General features: G+C 41.9%; 1 protein-coding gene across 2 annotated transcripts in view; it reads right to left on the bottom strand.

Moving 5' to 3' along the window:
* Kcnab1 (potassium voltage-gated channel subfamily A regulatory beta subunit 1) overlaps positions 1–16010 on the bottom strand; it is a 302880-nt gene that overhangs the window by 41896 nt on the left and 244974 nt on the right. For both annotated transcript variants that reach the window (XM_027934029.2, XM_027934030.2), the window contains exon 8: positions 6853–6939. In XM_027934029.2, the coding sequence (XP_027789830.1) occupies positions 6853–6939 (87 nt within the window). The remainder of the gene's footprint in view (positions 1–6852; positions 6940–16010) is intronic.

Below are 16010 nucleotides of genomic sequence, written 5' to 3'. Positions count from 1 at the left end.
GGGAGCCAATCTATTCCCCAATATCTTCTTGATCCCCCTATCTAAAGTCTGCCCCACACTTTTCTACCCTGCTGGGATTTATCTTTTTCTCACACTATTATCATCATGTAATGTAATTCTTACTCTTATTTTCTTTTTCCCCAGGAGTGTGATTTCTGTTTGCCTGTCCTATGACCCTTTGCTTCTCCCTGTGCCCAGAAGAGTGCTTGGTCCCAACAGATGTCCATTTAAATAAACAGCAGGTGTTCATTTAGTTGTCAACTGAATGAATGAGTTAATCCTAAAATGGGGGCTTTTTCCTAGAGAAATCTCTGAAAGTAGGCCGGGCAAGGGATCTCCTTTCAGGCATGACTGAAAATTTATGACTAAATTAAAGGACAGAACAAAATCTCCACAAGAACAAGTGAGTTAGAAGGAAGTTTGATTGCCAGCCCTGCAGCTTGGCTGGCTTTGGTTGATGTCTTTCCATCTTGCTGTGGTTTTGGGGCCTCAGACTTCTGCCATGGCTACGTCTGAGAAGAGATTCGGAGAAGGTGGGGGGGTTCTCTGCCTGTGCATCACGCGGGGCCTTCTGGAGCGGGGCTGGTGTAGGGCTGTGCCTACGTGCTGCCCCACTTAGGTGGTGCTGGGAGCATCCTCTTCATTTGGGGTTGGAAGCAGGCTCAGCTCTGAGGGAACCTGCCCAGGTGAACAGTTGGGTGGAAGCAGTCAGGATTTGAAGCTTTGTCCAGCTCACGCCCAGGTCCACACTTCAGAAACACTCTTCCAATGAGGAGGCCGCAATGAACAGAAACAGCAGCTTGTCCAGAGAATCGAACCAGAGACTGGAAGAGTTCAACCCCACCCTACGATCTTTCCTAGGGTGAATGGAATGAAATCCTCTTTTTATGACATGACTTGTCCTGTAAAGGAGGAAGTATCAGTTTACTTTAGACCAATTAGATAAAGATAGGGCTCAAGTATCAGTAAAATTTTGGTGAGTTCACAGTTAAAATGGAAATAAACTCCTTTAGTAAACTTGGAACCCTTTTTTTTTTTTTTGTGCCACAGGCTTGGTAGGGTCTGGCTCATCTTCTTGGATCGGAAAGTCATTTTCTCCAAATTAATTTCTTGAAAACTCAGCTGTCTCAGTCTTTCAAGCCAGGAGGTTAAATTGATCTGATGGACACAAAGGCCCCTAGGAGCATCCCGGCCAGGGTCATAAATGAAATGTGTTAAATCATTTTAATTTGACATAGTGCTCCGTGGGGACACCTGTACACTAATGGATCATTCTGCATTCATTTCTGCTCCCAGTACCTGGATGCTCCTGTTTTTGCAGATAAGGAGAAGCAGGATGCAAGAGTGTCTTGGGGCTGTTTGCCAACAACCTGTCCATCTTAACATCACCTTGAAATATGTTGAACTAGACCAATATCAGAATGCTTATGGATGTCAGGGCTTGATGGATCTTCAGGTAGAGAAATATGAGATTGGATCAGTTTAACCTTAGAGCTTCATTCGTTTAATTCCCCCAAAACTTGTTCCTTCATTCATCCAATCAGCCATCCCTCCATCCATTAAGTATTTATTGAATACCTATTATGTGCCTTTGGCTCTGTAAAGCTGGAAATAAAGTTTATAGACTCATGTAATCCAACAGAACAGCTCCTAGCCACATGTGGCCAGGAATTTGAAATGTGCTGGCCCAAATTAAGGTGAACCCATGGATTTCAAAGACTTAGTGTAAAAAAATCATATGAACTATCTCATTCATAATTTTATATTGTATACATGTGGCATTTTTTGATATACGGGGTTAAAGTACAAATAATATTGCAATTAATTTCTTTCTTTTTTAAATGTGGTTAATGGGACATTCAACTGCACAGGTGGCTTGCATTATGTTCCTGTTGGGTAGCATGGTCATACTACTGCAGAAGACTTCTGCCTGCTAGTCTCATTTTTTTTTTTTTTTTGGTTGGGGGAAGGGGATACCAGGGATTGAACTCAGGGGCACTTCACCACTGAGCCACATTCCCAGCCCTATTTTGCATTTTATTTAGAAACAGGGTCTCACTGGGTTACTTAGTGCCTCAATTTTGCTGAGGCTGGCTTTGAACTGGTGGTCCTCCTGCCTCAGCCCCCCTAGCTGCTGGGATTACAGGTGTGCAATGCTGCACCCTGCTAGTCTCGTGGTTTTTGAGACAGGTTGAGGGCACCTTCCAGGAAAGAAAATAAAACATAAAGGCAGATGGGCTGATCAGTTGTGATTAAGTAATTCTTCCAGGTTTTAGGTGTTTAAATATTTGTTCTGAAAATTTCACTTTGGAAGTTAAATGCCTAGGTTCAGTGTTCAGGGATGAGTAAAATATTGATAGTTTGGGATGTTGCATGCAGTTTTTTTTTTCCTAGCATTTTCAGAGTTGCCAATGCATATCTTAGATTCCGGAATATCCTTCTGTAAGCTCTTGTTTGCATATGGCAACACTAAAAATGATGCCTTAGAAGGAAGTGAGACTTTTCTGTTACTAGAGTGGGTTGTTTGACCTGAAATTATGGGAAGTAAGTAAAGCTAACTCTTATTGGAAATTAAGACACCTGGGTCGCTTGATGCCAGCGCTAATCTCCAAGAAGGAAAATAAAATAATCAAACTGTAACGAGTATGGAAATAATATTCAGTGACTCGGGAATTCTAAGAGATAAGCTAGTTTGGGCAAACAAGCTCTAGATGGAAAGTAAGGAGACTCAATTTCAAGTATTTTTTAAATTAAAAATTATTTGAAGTTTAATTCAACTTAAAAATCATCCTATTCTGAGACGAGGATGTTTTACAAGGCTGACCCACTGAACCAGGTCTCCTCTCTTTGCTGCCGCTCACGAGCAGCACCGTCGACAGTCTCCTTTGGAGCCATAGGCAACTCCATCACTTTCTTCCTGGAGCAGGGAATGGGGCCTGGCGTTTGGGAGCCAGACCACAGCGCCTAGCACAGTCCCCAGGTGCCGTCTTCGTACGTTTAGCAGGACTTCAGCTGCCCTGGACTTTCTCTTGTCTGGTGAGAGAAGATGTGGAAACACACACTGGGGATTCATGAAGGTGAGGCAGCTGTGCATTTGAGTTTCATAGAGCATAAGGAACTAGGAGTAATTCCACCGGGAGGGACAGTGTCATAAGAAAGAAGAAATGGGATGCGGGGCTGATTTTTTCCTAGGGCTGGAAAACATGCCATCCTTGCCAGATATCGTAGCAGAGACAGATGGCGAGGCAGATGCTGGGGAAGAAAAATGACTTACTACTAGGTGAACCAGAAAAAACGAATGAGCAGGACAGAGGAGAGAGCACCCGTCTGCTGTCAGGAACGTCTCTCCCTGGCCCTACACCGTCTGATTGTGCCGTCGGGTGGCAGATTGCAGGGAAATGCTTCGCGCCTTCCTGCCCACCGCACCCTTGGCATTCACAGCCATCCATTGTGGAGCTTGCTCTTTGCATGCTGGTTTTCCAGGGAAGAGTGGGAGGCTGAGGCTAATTGGCTCTGGGAGGCCAGGAGATGGTGAGGGAGACACTGCTGCTGGGCTTTTTTCTGGCTCCGTTGGTTGTACATGGCATTACAGAAACTGGATGGAACTCATCCTGGTTTAACTTAGGAATCCCCGATGAACATCGTCCCAGGGTACGAATCACACCAGTGGGGATGGAATTCTAGGCACGTTCAAGCGGAAGTCCTTTGAAATGTGACTTGGAGATGCCGATGTGGGCACATGTGACCCTGGCCACTTGCAGGGTTAGATCTGGGCTAGATCCGCACTCTTGAATGCTATGCCAATGGGTAATCAGTGATGGGCATGAGAGAGTTGACTTGGGCTGGGCTCTCATCTGGAAAGTGCTTGGGTCCCCAGGTGTAATATAAATGCTTCAGGAAAATTGTAAGTAAATGTGTGTTATGACTTCATGGAGTTGACAAGGAGTGGCTGGAACCATCTGCAGAGGCTGAGGATCTACAGTTTATACATGCAGATTTTATGCATGAATGTTAGACCATGCATGATTGTCAATCACTACGCCATCGCCTGTATTAAACAGAGATGGATGTCACTGAGCCTAAAATAGCCACTGTGAGCTGTCGGAAGGAGAAAACTGTGTGAACGAGATTAAGGATTCCCCTGCCATTAGAAACAAAGTGCTGACAAGTATCTGATGGTGGTTTTGTCACTGTATCTGGTGAAGAAATAACTAATGGCTGTAGAGTAACACTGAATAACAGTTACTGATGGGTTTTGAAGGGTAACTTTGGTTATTACAACATTGACCTTATGTAAGCTGTAGAAACTCTAGGGGCGTCTACCTCTTTGGGTAAATCTCACTGCATATATACAGCTTCCATTTAAACACACACACACAATTTACCAAATCATTGCAAAAAACAAATCTTAACAATATGGAATCCAGAAATAGTGAAGACTTCATCTGTCCCCGGGGTTTGGAGGAGCAGATGCAGCCAGGTCCACCTTGGCTCTTTGCTTCCTATGTCTTGAACAGGACTTTTCTTGTTATAGTAAAGCAGGAAAAAACTAATTGTAAAGAACGTGTTTCCAGAGACTTGTCCCAAGCTCTGGCATTTCCAGGGGGCCCACCTGGGACCGACAGGTGCCCTGAGTTGGAGGACACCATTTCTGAGGGCTGTTTCCGTCTAGCAGGTGAGAACCGCCCATGGAGCACCTTTGCTGAGTTCTCCAAAAGAAGCCTCAGAGCATGGTGGGCCCGCTGGGGTGGGCCTCTCACCATGCATGCGGGCCAGCAGGTGACCTCCTGCCCTGTTACCACGCTCCTGGCCCTTACCCACCCGTAGCCAATCTCCATTTCTTTTTTTTTTTTTTTTAGAGAGAGAGAGAGAGAGAGAGAGAGAGAGTGTGTGTGTGTGTGAGAGAGAGAGAGAGAGAGAGAGATAATTTTTTTTTTTAATATTTTTTTTTTTTTTAGTTTTCGGCAGACACAACATCCTTGTCTGTATGTGGTGCTGAGGATCGAACCCGAGCCGCACGCATGCCAGGCGAGCGCGCTACGGCTTGAGCCACATCCCCAGCCCCCAATCTCCATTTCTTAGTATCCTGCCTTCTGCTTCTGAGTCTGGACAATGACTCATCATAGACTAGCTTCCTATCTCTCTTTGTGGAGGTTTATGTGAGAAACTTAGGGAGAGTATAAATTTTCTCTAAGTCCAGCAGAGGCAAGACACTGCCTCAGTTACAGACTATCAGACAGCAGTAATCTATTTTTGTTTTAATACTTTGAAGCTTTAATACTTCTAAGGCATTTCAACACATGATGAGTGTTTACATAAGAGACACCATTATCTTGCTAGTGTACCATAGTTTGAGAATTTCCTACACACACACACACACACACACACACACACACACACGATGCAAATTATGATTCCTGTTTGAGAGACTGCTACAATATATCCCTAAAATTAAAGGTAGGGTTAAGATAGGGGAAAAAAAATTCCTGAAGACTCTCATAGGGTCTGCTGTCCTGTAAATGTACATGCTGTAATTGCTAAGGACACTGTTCCAAAGAGGAAAATAGTCACGAGGACCTTAAACTGTGAAGTCACTTTAGTGCTTCTAAGTGGCATTTTATTTGATGCTTTTTCTGACTAGCTTTAGTGCTGTTTTAGTGTGTCATTGAGAATGATCTGATATATTATCCTTGCAATGATAACTTTGTATACTAATGAAATGTTTATGGTTTGCTTTATCAAACACCTGATCTCTTCTCTGACAAAGATATGCAATCTTATATCATTTCCATGGATAGTTCCCAACAGGGATGCTGCATTTAACTCCTAATTTACCCAGAATCAAGAAAGCAAAAAATTCTAGGAGAAATTTTTATACATAAACATGTTCCATGAAATTGCTTATGCTCATAATTGCCATCCATATGTTCTTTGATCATCTACACTTTTCTATAAATTCTATAACCCTACAGCAAGAATAAATATCAACAGAACCCCATTTATCACACGACCCTGCACTTCCTTTCAGATGATCAAAGACAAAAATTACCTTCAGTGCAATTTTATTCTAATTCTTTGAAAAATTGATAAACCATATCATATTGTAAAACTCAAATCACCCAAACATCCCTTCTCTTTTCCCATATCTCCACTCTCTGTCATCTCAGTTAAATGACAACCTCGATGATGAACCTCAACTAATTAGAATACACTTTACATTATCCTCTCAAACCATCTTCTTTCTCAATCGTCCTAAGTAGATTTGGCAAACAAATGTCAATTGAATAACATCTTGTTTTAGGAATAAGCTTGTTCTTCTGGCAGTCATAATAGAAAGGAGATGGGATGTCTTGGTTTCTCCAGGACCTACGTCCAAACTACGGTGAGGCATCTTGTTTGGAGTGGTCCCTCCTGCCCAGCCTCCTCTCAGGGTACCACTAGCGCTTGTCACCACAGGTTGGAAGTTAATCAGACTTGGAGTCATTGTAAAATACAGGTCCCCCAGAGGACTCACCCTGAAATAATGATGGCCAGTTACAGAATCCCCCTCCAATTATTAATTTCATTGTTTTAGTTGATAAAATCACAAAGGTGAAATGAACAGGAAAAAAAAATGAGCACTAACCACCAGGAGTCACAGTCTAATGCCTTCAGTGCTAGGAGGGAAAAACGGAGATGTGACAACCTTGGCTGTCAGGGCAAATACTGAGCCTAAAGGAACCCATCAGAGTTTTCCATTTTTCTTATTCAATCAGACTAGTCTGTATATATTTCATTTCCAACTGTGAGTAGACTGAGCCCTCAAGCTGGAATCGATAGTTCTAGAATCTTCTATGGACTCTCTTCACTCACCTTCCATGGGCGTGTTGCTGTCTGGACGGTTTGCAAAGACGACGTCCACATACTCCAGCTGCAGCCTTTGGAGGGAGCCCTTTAGTCCTGGGAGCAGAAGTGGGAAAAACAAAAAGTAAGTACACACACTACTGCAAAGAGTTTAAGTTGGCTCCCTTCAAGAATTTACTTAAAAAAGAAAAAGAGGGGAAAAAAAGAAAGAAAAGCATTGGATTAGTTTAAAAAACACATTGAAGGGGTTAGGGCAGGATGGAACTTGATTATTTGAGTCACATGTGAACTCATCTTCACAAGAGCTAAGAAAACCTGTGCGAGTGCAGTACCTGGCTTTGGCATATCAAGAAAAGATGTGCTCGCTAAAGAAGGCAGGAGGACAGAGTTGCCCACACCCTGCTCCAACTCGGGCAGGGACACATCCTGGGGAGATGGGGGAGGGCATTCAGTGCCCAAAGCTGGGCAGAGCCCCACTGCTCCTACTCCAGGCCAGTGCTCATGGACAAAGCTTGTGGATCTACCCTGAGGCAGGCAGGAACCCACAACCTCAGGGAGATGGACCTGGATTTCAGTCTGCTCTGGTGCCAGCCATGCATTAGCCTGCAGGGGGCTCAGGTGTGACTCAGCTCAGCAGCAGCTGAGGGACAGCTGCTACCAGTCCTCCTCAACCTCAGGCAGCACAGCTCAGAACGATTCCATCGTTAGCCAGTTTCAGCAGGGAAGTGAGTATAGGGCTGTTACTTGGAACTGAGTGCTGGGCCTGCCAGTGAAACTCAACACTGGGAAGAACCTCATAGACCTTGCCCCCAGGCCAGGGCTCGAGGACCTGAAACCCAGTGAGATGGACCCGTGCTCTAGCATCACCTCTAGCTGGTCGCTCTAGTGTCAGGCTGCAATTAGACCTTAGGAGTAGGCAGGAAATAGCAGCATGGGCCTTGTTCTTGGCTCTGGTACTGAACTCATCAAGCTGTGGGCTCCAAGTGTGACCCAGCATTTGGTGCCCAGGCATGGACCCTCCACAGTGAGGCCCATTCTGGGCAGAATCCTGCAGTGCCTGAACACAGCCGGTGACTATATATGAGGTGTTTGGGCCAACTGTGGCCTCAGGTGGAGGCTACCAGACCCAACAAGGTTGGACTGCTCTCTTTAGGCACTACCCCTGTCTATCATGTATAGTACATCAACTGCAGACTTACAAAAAATTTAGGCAAGGGGCACCCTCTATTACTAAAACAGTGACAACACTCCAACTGTGGGCTCATGGCAAACCTGAATTTTGGGTGCCATCTAGTGCTGAAATCAAGGCATGACCACAGACTCAGGGGACACAATAAACAGCTTGCTTAGAATTTCTGGAAGCACAGACACAACACCAAATTATGAACACTGGACTACATACCCGATCCTTCAATGCATGGATGTTGTCATATGCCATCAAGCATCAAGAACTTTCAGGGAACCTAACCTCATTTAACCCACAAAGCAAGACACCTGAAACCTACCTTAAAGCAATGGATATAAATGATATCTCAGAGAATTCAAAATAGTTGTTTTAAGAAAAGTCAATGAAATTCAAGAAAACACAGATAAACAATTCAGTTTTCAGAGAAACTTAACAGAGAGCAAGAAACCTTTAAAAAGGCTAAGAGAAAAAGAGAAGACTCCAATAGTCAGCAAGAAAAAAAAAGAAAGAAAGAAAGAAAGAAAAGATATTACCACTAACACTCAAGAAATGGAAGGAATTCTAGAGGCTATGATAATCAATAAATTTGATAAACTAGAAGACATGGATAAATTACTGGACACATACCTCCTACAAAGATTGAATCATGAAGAAACAGAAAACATGATCAGACAAAAAATAAGTATTGAGATAAAATCAGTAATAAAAAAGCTCTCACAGGTCTAGTGGGTAGCTCAGTAGTGGAGTTCTGGCCTAGAATATGTGAGACCCTGGCTTGAGTCCCAGCACTGCACAAAATAAAAAGCAACAAACTCCAAAAATGAACAAAAACCAAATAAGACTCCCATCATCAATAGTTCAAGACTCTATGTCTTTACTGCTGAAGAAGAACTAATATCAATTCTTTTAAATAAAATAATTAAAAAAATTGAAGCAAGTGATAATAGAAACACAACATACATGAAATTATGGTATTTTAGAATTATATAGATTATAATTTTTAAATTATTTCTAAAAATTGAAGAAGAAGAAATTCTTCCAAGCTCTTACCATGAGACCAGCATTGCTCTTATATGAAAACCAGATAAGGAGAAAAGCTACAGGTCAAGATCCTTGATGAGCACAGATGCAAAAAATCCTTAACAGAATACTAACAAACTGAATTCATCAGCACATGAAAAAGAATACGTACCACAATCAAGTGGGATTTATCCCAAAGGTGTAAGAGGTGGTTTAACATTTTCAAATCAATAAACATGATATATCACATCCACAGAATGAAGGACAAAACCCATGTGATCGCTTCAATAGACACAGAAAAAGTGTTTGATGAAATTCAACATTCCTTCATGATAAAAACTCAGAACAAATTAGGTACAGAATAAACATACCTCAACAAAATAAAGGCCATATAGTAAGTCCACAGCTAACATCAGACTAAATGGAGAAAAGCTGGAGATTTCTTTCTAAGATCTGGAACATGACAAGGATGTTCACTTTCACAAGTTTTATTCAACACAGTACTGGAAATCCTACCTAGAACAATCAGGAAAGGGAAAGAAATAAAGGGCACCCACATGGTAAGTAGGAAGTCAAGTGGGTGCTGAGTGCAGATGGCATGATCTTATGCAGAGCAAACCCCAAAGACTTTACCAAAAACTATTAAAACTTCTTAACAAATTCAGCAAAGTTACAAGGTATAAAGTCAACATACAAAAATCAGAAGTATTTATATTTCTCAATTGTGAGTCACCTGAAAAGGAAATAAAAAAGCAATTCCATTTATAATAACTACAAAAATAAAAACAATATCAAAGAATAAAGTTAACCAAGAAGGTAAAAGATCTCTACAATGGAAACTATCTAAACATTGATTGAAGAAATCGAAGAGGACACACACACAAGTGGAAAGACACTCCATGTTCATGGATTGAAAGGATCAATTTTATTAAAATATTCATGCCACCCAAAGTGATCTACAGATTCAATGTGGCCCCTTTGAAAATACCAATGACATTATTTGCAGAACTATCCCCCCAAAATCCTTAAATTCGTTTAGACACACACACACACACACACACACACACACACACCAAAAATATCTGCCAGATAGCCAAAGCTATGTTGAGTAAAAAGAACAAAACAGTAGAGATTTTATTCTCTGACTTCAAAATATGTGTATTATGGCTTGGAAATGAAATATTCCTCAAAAGCTCATGAATTGAAGGCTTGGTCCCCAATGTAGCAGTATTCAGAGGTGGGGCTTTTGGAAAGTGATTGGATCGTGAGAGCTATGATCTCATCAATGGATTAATCTATTGATGGATTAACCAATTCACGGGGTATTAGAAGGTGGGGGAAACTTAGCAGGTGTGGCCTGTTGGAATAAGTAGGTCCTTGTAGGTGTGCCTTCAAGGCCTTATCTTGTCCCTGCATAACCCCCACTCTGTCTGCTTTTTGGCCACCATGAAGTTAGCAGGTAACTGTTTTCCACTGTGCACTTCCTACCATGATGTTCTGCTTGCCAAAGGCCCAAACCAACAGGATCTAGTGAACATGGACGAAAAAACTATGAACCAAAACAAATCTTTTGTCCTTTAAGTTGCTTTTCTCAGATATTTTGTCACAGCAACACAAAGTGGAATTGCACAATACTACAAAGCTATAGAAATCAAAACATCATGGTATAGGCATAAAAATAGACACATAGACTAATAAAACAGAGGGGAGAATCTAGAATTCAACCCACAAATCTACAACCAACTGTTCTACAATCAAGTGTGAAGAATATACATTAGGGACAATTTTCTAAAAGAATGGTTCTGAGAAAATCAGGTCCACACGCAGAAGGATGAAACCAGATCCTGTCTCTTATCAAGTATGAAGTATCAACTCAAAACAGGGTGATTGTTTTAATGCAAAACATGAAGAAGACAACGTAAGAGGAATGCTTTTAAACATTGGAGTGGGCAAAGATTTTGGGGGTTAAAATTCCCAAATCACAGGAAACAAAAGCAAAAATAGACAATTGGGATTATGTCAACCTAACAAGATTTCACATTCCAAAGGAAAAAAACTAACAAAGTAAAGAATCAGACAGACTGCAGAATTAGATAAAATATATGCCAAATGTCCATCTGATAAGGGTTACTATCCAGAATATATTAGAAACTCAACAGCAAATTATCATCACCATCATCATCATCATCGTTGTCCAATTAAAAAACGGGTAATATTCCTTAATAGACATTTCTCAAAAGACAACATACAAATGGGCAACAGGTATATAAAAAAATGCTCAACATCACTAGTCACGGAGAAATGCAAATAAATCACTGTGAGATATCAACTCACTCCAGTTAGAATGACTGATGCAAGACAGAAAGAGAGAGAGAGAGAGAGAGAGAGAGAGAGAGAGAGAGAGAGAGAGAGAAGTGCTAGCAACGATGTGAGAAAGGAAACCCTTGCACCCTGTGGGGATGTAAATAGTACTGCCATCATGGAAAACACTGGGGGGTTCCTCAAAAAAAAATTAAATAGAACTGCCTTACAATCCAGCTACTCCACAGGTCGGTGCATATTCAAGGAAAAGTACATTAAGAGAGTCCTGTACTCACTACAGCACTGTCCCCACCAGCCAAGAAATGGGACCAACCGTGTTCATCAGCTGAGGAACGAATACAGAAAGGCTGGCCTGTGTACATGGTAGAATATTATTCAGCCACATCAAGGGTGGAGTCCCACCATCTTGACAACATGAATGGAACTGGGAGACATCATGTTATGTGGAACAAGCACAGAAAGACCACCACCACACCATTCACTCATGTGGGATCCTCAAAAGTTTATCTGTGGCAGGTGAGGGGAGGACAGTGTCTCCAGAGGCTGGTGAGGGTCCTAGGGGAGCGGGAGGGGGGAGGAAATGCTGGTCCATGGCACTGAGTTAGGAGAAATAAGTCCCCGTGTGCTAGGTGTGACTCAGTGGGCGACTGCCAGGGATGGTGATGGGTGCTGCATTTCAAAGAAAGGTAGAAGAGGATTCTGAATGTTTTTACCACAGAGAGATGGCAGACGTATGAGGAGCTGGGTATGCTGGGTACCTTGGCTTGAATCTTAGGCTGTGTAGACATGCATCTCATGGAACCTCATAAATATGCAGGATTTTATGTGTCAACTTAAAATTTAAAAAAAAATAACAAAAAATACGTTGAGTACAAGGATGTGATCTCTGAAATCTTTTTAAAAAATACATTAAGGCTGAATTTGCCCCGACAGAGGAAAATCCTAAGACTCTGGCATGGTCACTAGCAGTTGCTGCAAAACACACGCCTCGCAGTGACCTTTCGCAGTGAGTCATGTGGAAATATCCAGCAGCAGCTGAGCATCAGAACCAGCCTCCCTTTCACAGGTTTTATTTTCTTCTTAAAAAATTGCAAATTAATGTTTATGTTGTGAATTGCTTGATGAGCTTATGGTGAGATTGGAGATTTATTTGTTGTACATCAAACCCATTAAAATGACATAGATCAGAAAAAACATGTAAACCTATTGAAATTTATGGAACCTAAACATATAGCTGAGCTCTACAATTCCTACCATTTTTATCATTTTATATTCTTTGAGGAGAAAAGAAAACACTAGAGGCTATGATTCAAGAGGTGATATAAAAGAGAAAAATTCTGGAACCAACAATCCACATCTGAGCACTAACCATTTCATCATATTCCTGTGAATACTCAGAAAAAAATTAATTTCAGTAAAATTAATACTTCCCTGAAATAGAATGTATTATATACAATATTACACAACCAAGAGGAGGGCGGCGTCCAAAGACCATTTCCCCTCATCTGAGAGGAGAGGCGCAGCATCTCCTTATCAGCCTCTTGAATGGCTCAGGAAGTCCGCAGGTTTTTTCCTCTTTTTATTAGAATCCTGAAATTAATTGCCTGTTAAATGAGGCCCTTATAAATTTAAATTTGGCTCATTTAGATTTGATTTTCAAACTGGTTTATCGGACAGCCACAATTACTTTTCTGACAAGAAAATGGAGTGCCTAAATTTAGTTCCGGAAATATTTTCCATTCGTTGAGTCAGAATTGTCTGTGACGGCTCTTGTTTAAAGCTCTGATGAAGAGATTTGAACAGACAGATGTTAGGAGGTCTCATCCCTGCTCTCAGGGCTGGGACAGTGCCTGCTACTTCTTGGGGTAGCTTGAAATTAAATTTACCTTAAGAAGTACTGTGACATGAGCCACTCTTTGGAAACATCAAATGCAGGCAGGAGATAAGCGATAGCCAAGCAGACAAAGGACAGGGTATCACGAGGTTTCATAGGCTGATGTTCTGCTCCCTCCCATGCTTGACATCTTTGACTTTTGTGTGTGTGACTCAGTTCTCTAATCTGCAGTGAAGCTGGCAATACTACCATCAATATTGCTGCTCCAAAGACTGTAAGACATTTGACATAAATGTAGTGTGGTAATTGTACTACTGTGTTCTTGTCAAAAGTTTCAGAGGAACAGAGCAAAGACTATAGGCTAACTATTTTCTCTGGATCCCTTGATTTTATTTTATTTATCTATTAATTTTTTTTGTAGCTGTAGATGGACAGAATGCCTTTATTTATGTTTATTTTTAGGTGGTGCTAAGGATCAAACCCAGTGCCTCACACATGCTAGGCAAGTGCTGTGCCACTGAGCGGCAGCTCCAGAGATACATTTAATGACAGTTCTGTTCCATGCCTGGCTCTGGAAAAGATGTCCTCCATGGTGATTGGGCATTTCATGGGCCAGGCACAACTTCAGCCATTTACTGTCCTGTGGCACAAGCACGTATTCAGTCCCACTTGATCCTGAAACTGTGCTATAGTCTGGGGACAAAATCTTCATCCCATAGAGCCTACAGTGCCTACTGAGGGCATCTCCTGAGGAGGTCCACTGTTAGGTCATAGTGTCTGCTTAGATCATTACAAGGACTAGATGGACAGGTCAGTCTCATGGCATTTGGTCATTTCTCACCTCCCAACTCTTTCTTGATATTTGGGCAGAAATTCAAGTATATTCATGTGAGACTACAAAAATGATATGCTGTATCAGGTCAGGGATCCCCACTCTGACTTCAAAGGGGAGGGAAAGGAGATGGTATCCCTGAGACACACCGGCCACTCACTTTGAGAATCTGTGATATGCAGTTTTGTGATCCATGGTGTGAGTTCTGGGTTTTATTCAATGTGAGACTCAAAAACACTGGCAAGGGGAAGGAGAGAACTGGGGAGTTAAGGGGGGACTAAGAAGGAGAAATAATATGATCAGCTTTCCATTTTGAACTGATAGCTCTGCCTTCTGAGAAGAACGTGTCAGTGCAAGAGTGACAGCATTGACAGGTGACCGTGGCAGATTGAGCTGGACCAAGTTGGTGAGAATGCTTGTCTTCAAGACGAGTTGTGTGGGTGGAAGTAAAAGGACCGGTGGTGTTACAGGTGTACAGGGTGGTAGAGATGGAAACCCAGATGGTCCTGATTTTTGGCCTGAGAAGTGGGGTGACTGTGCTAAGATGGGGGTCAGGGGAAGAGCACATCATGGATGGTGGTAGGAGCTGGGTTAGATCTGAACAGCATGGCAGTTGCTCCCCCAGAGTCCTTGGCATCTGGATGGGCCTGTCAGGCAGTCAGAGGAGGCTAGGCACAGAGGCTGAGGTCCAGGACACCAGTTCAAGATGGTGTGAATGACCTGGTGATGTCTCTTAGCCTCTGTGAGGCTCAGGTTCCTTATCTGTACAAAGATGGAATGAAACCAGATAATCTTTCTGCTTTGTTTTTTCACATGACTGCAGACCAAATCAGAAAGTCCTGCCTTTCCTGTTTGGATGCTTTTAATCTTGTAGCAATAGGTGAATCATAGGAATAGAAAGTCATGCTCAACCAGCGTCTCCTTAAGAGCCATTTAGGATTTTGCTCAGATAAACAAGCATCATGTTTTACCTCCATTTAGCAAATGTTGTGTTGAGCACTGGCTTGGAGCCATGTATTGTTTTAAGTTTAAGCAGACATGCAAAAATGCATTGACCTTGGCTTCTGATGGGCAGCTGGGCAGCTAATTGCTTTTGAAGGAGGTAAGTGCTGAGTGCCACAGGCCTATTCACAGAAGGTGCTTCTGGCATTAGCTCATCCCAGGAACCAACCCGGTGTCTGTGGAAGAGAGTTCAGGAGGAGCAGAAAGTGCTCCCCGTTTTTGAGGAAATGTTGAGAAGTTAACTGGCAATTCCTCAAAAATGCCCAGGATAATAGATTATGTAAAGATAACAGTTTCCGAGTGACCACAGTAAAAGAAATCTAAGTCCATCTTTCTTTCAGATTCTGAACTTTAACAGGAACTGTTTTGTTTAGAAGGTGAAGTTTAATTCAACCTAAACTCATTTCATAGGCTTCTAAAGAAATATGCTTATTCTGGGGTTTAAAGCAGATTGACATGCTTAAAGGTGGATGGGATGCTTTGTGTTGCAAGTTCAATTGTGTAGAGATGAGCAAATTAGCAGTTTGGAGATTCTGCAAGGGTTCTATTCAAACATGCTGTGTCACCTGTTAACCTACCACACATTTGCTTTCCTATCTCGCTTGGAGCAAAATTTTGCCTTAGATGTTGCACACTGCTTATAATTTCCAGTTTCTTTTAAACGAGTCTCTCAGTTATGATTTAAGATACACCTGCTCCTTTTAAAGGGACTGTTGATGTGTTAGAATCGTATATTTAGCGGAACCTCCCATCATGAAACAGGGTTATTTTGAGTGGGTGCAAGTTTCCATGAACATGGTACACTGCAGAGGAATCCTGTGGTGAACCTTTTGTTAAGAAATTTATTCAACTGAAAAATCCTCAATTATCTTTTCTTGTAAAATTCACAGTAGTGTTTATATAACATTCGTCATTCACTAAAAAATTTCAAGCTGAGTTTTCTCAGTTTATTTATTTTGCCTGCGCCTACA

Source organism: Marmota flaviventris, chromosome 8, assembly GCF_047511675.1.
Source record: "Marmota flaviventris isolate mMarFla1 chromosome 8, mMarFla1.hap1, whole genome shotgun sequence".
Lineage (NCBI taxonomy): Eukaryota > Metazoa > Chordata > Mammalia > Rodentia > Sciuridae > Marmota > Marmota flaviventris.
The sequence above is the reverse complement of the archived record's forward strand: the minus strand, read 5'-3'. Positions and strand labels throughout refer to the sequence as shown.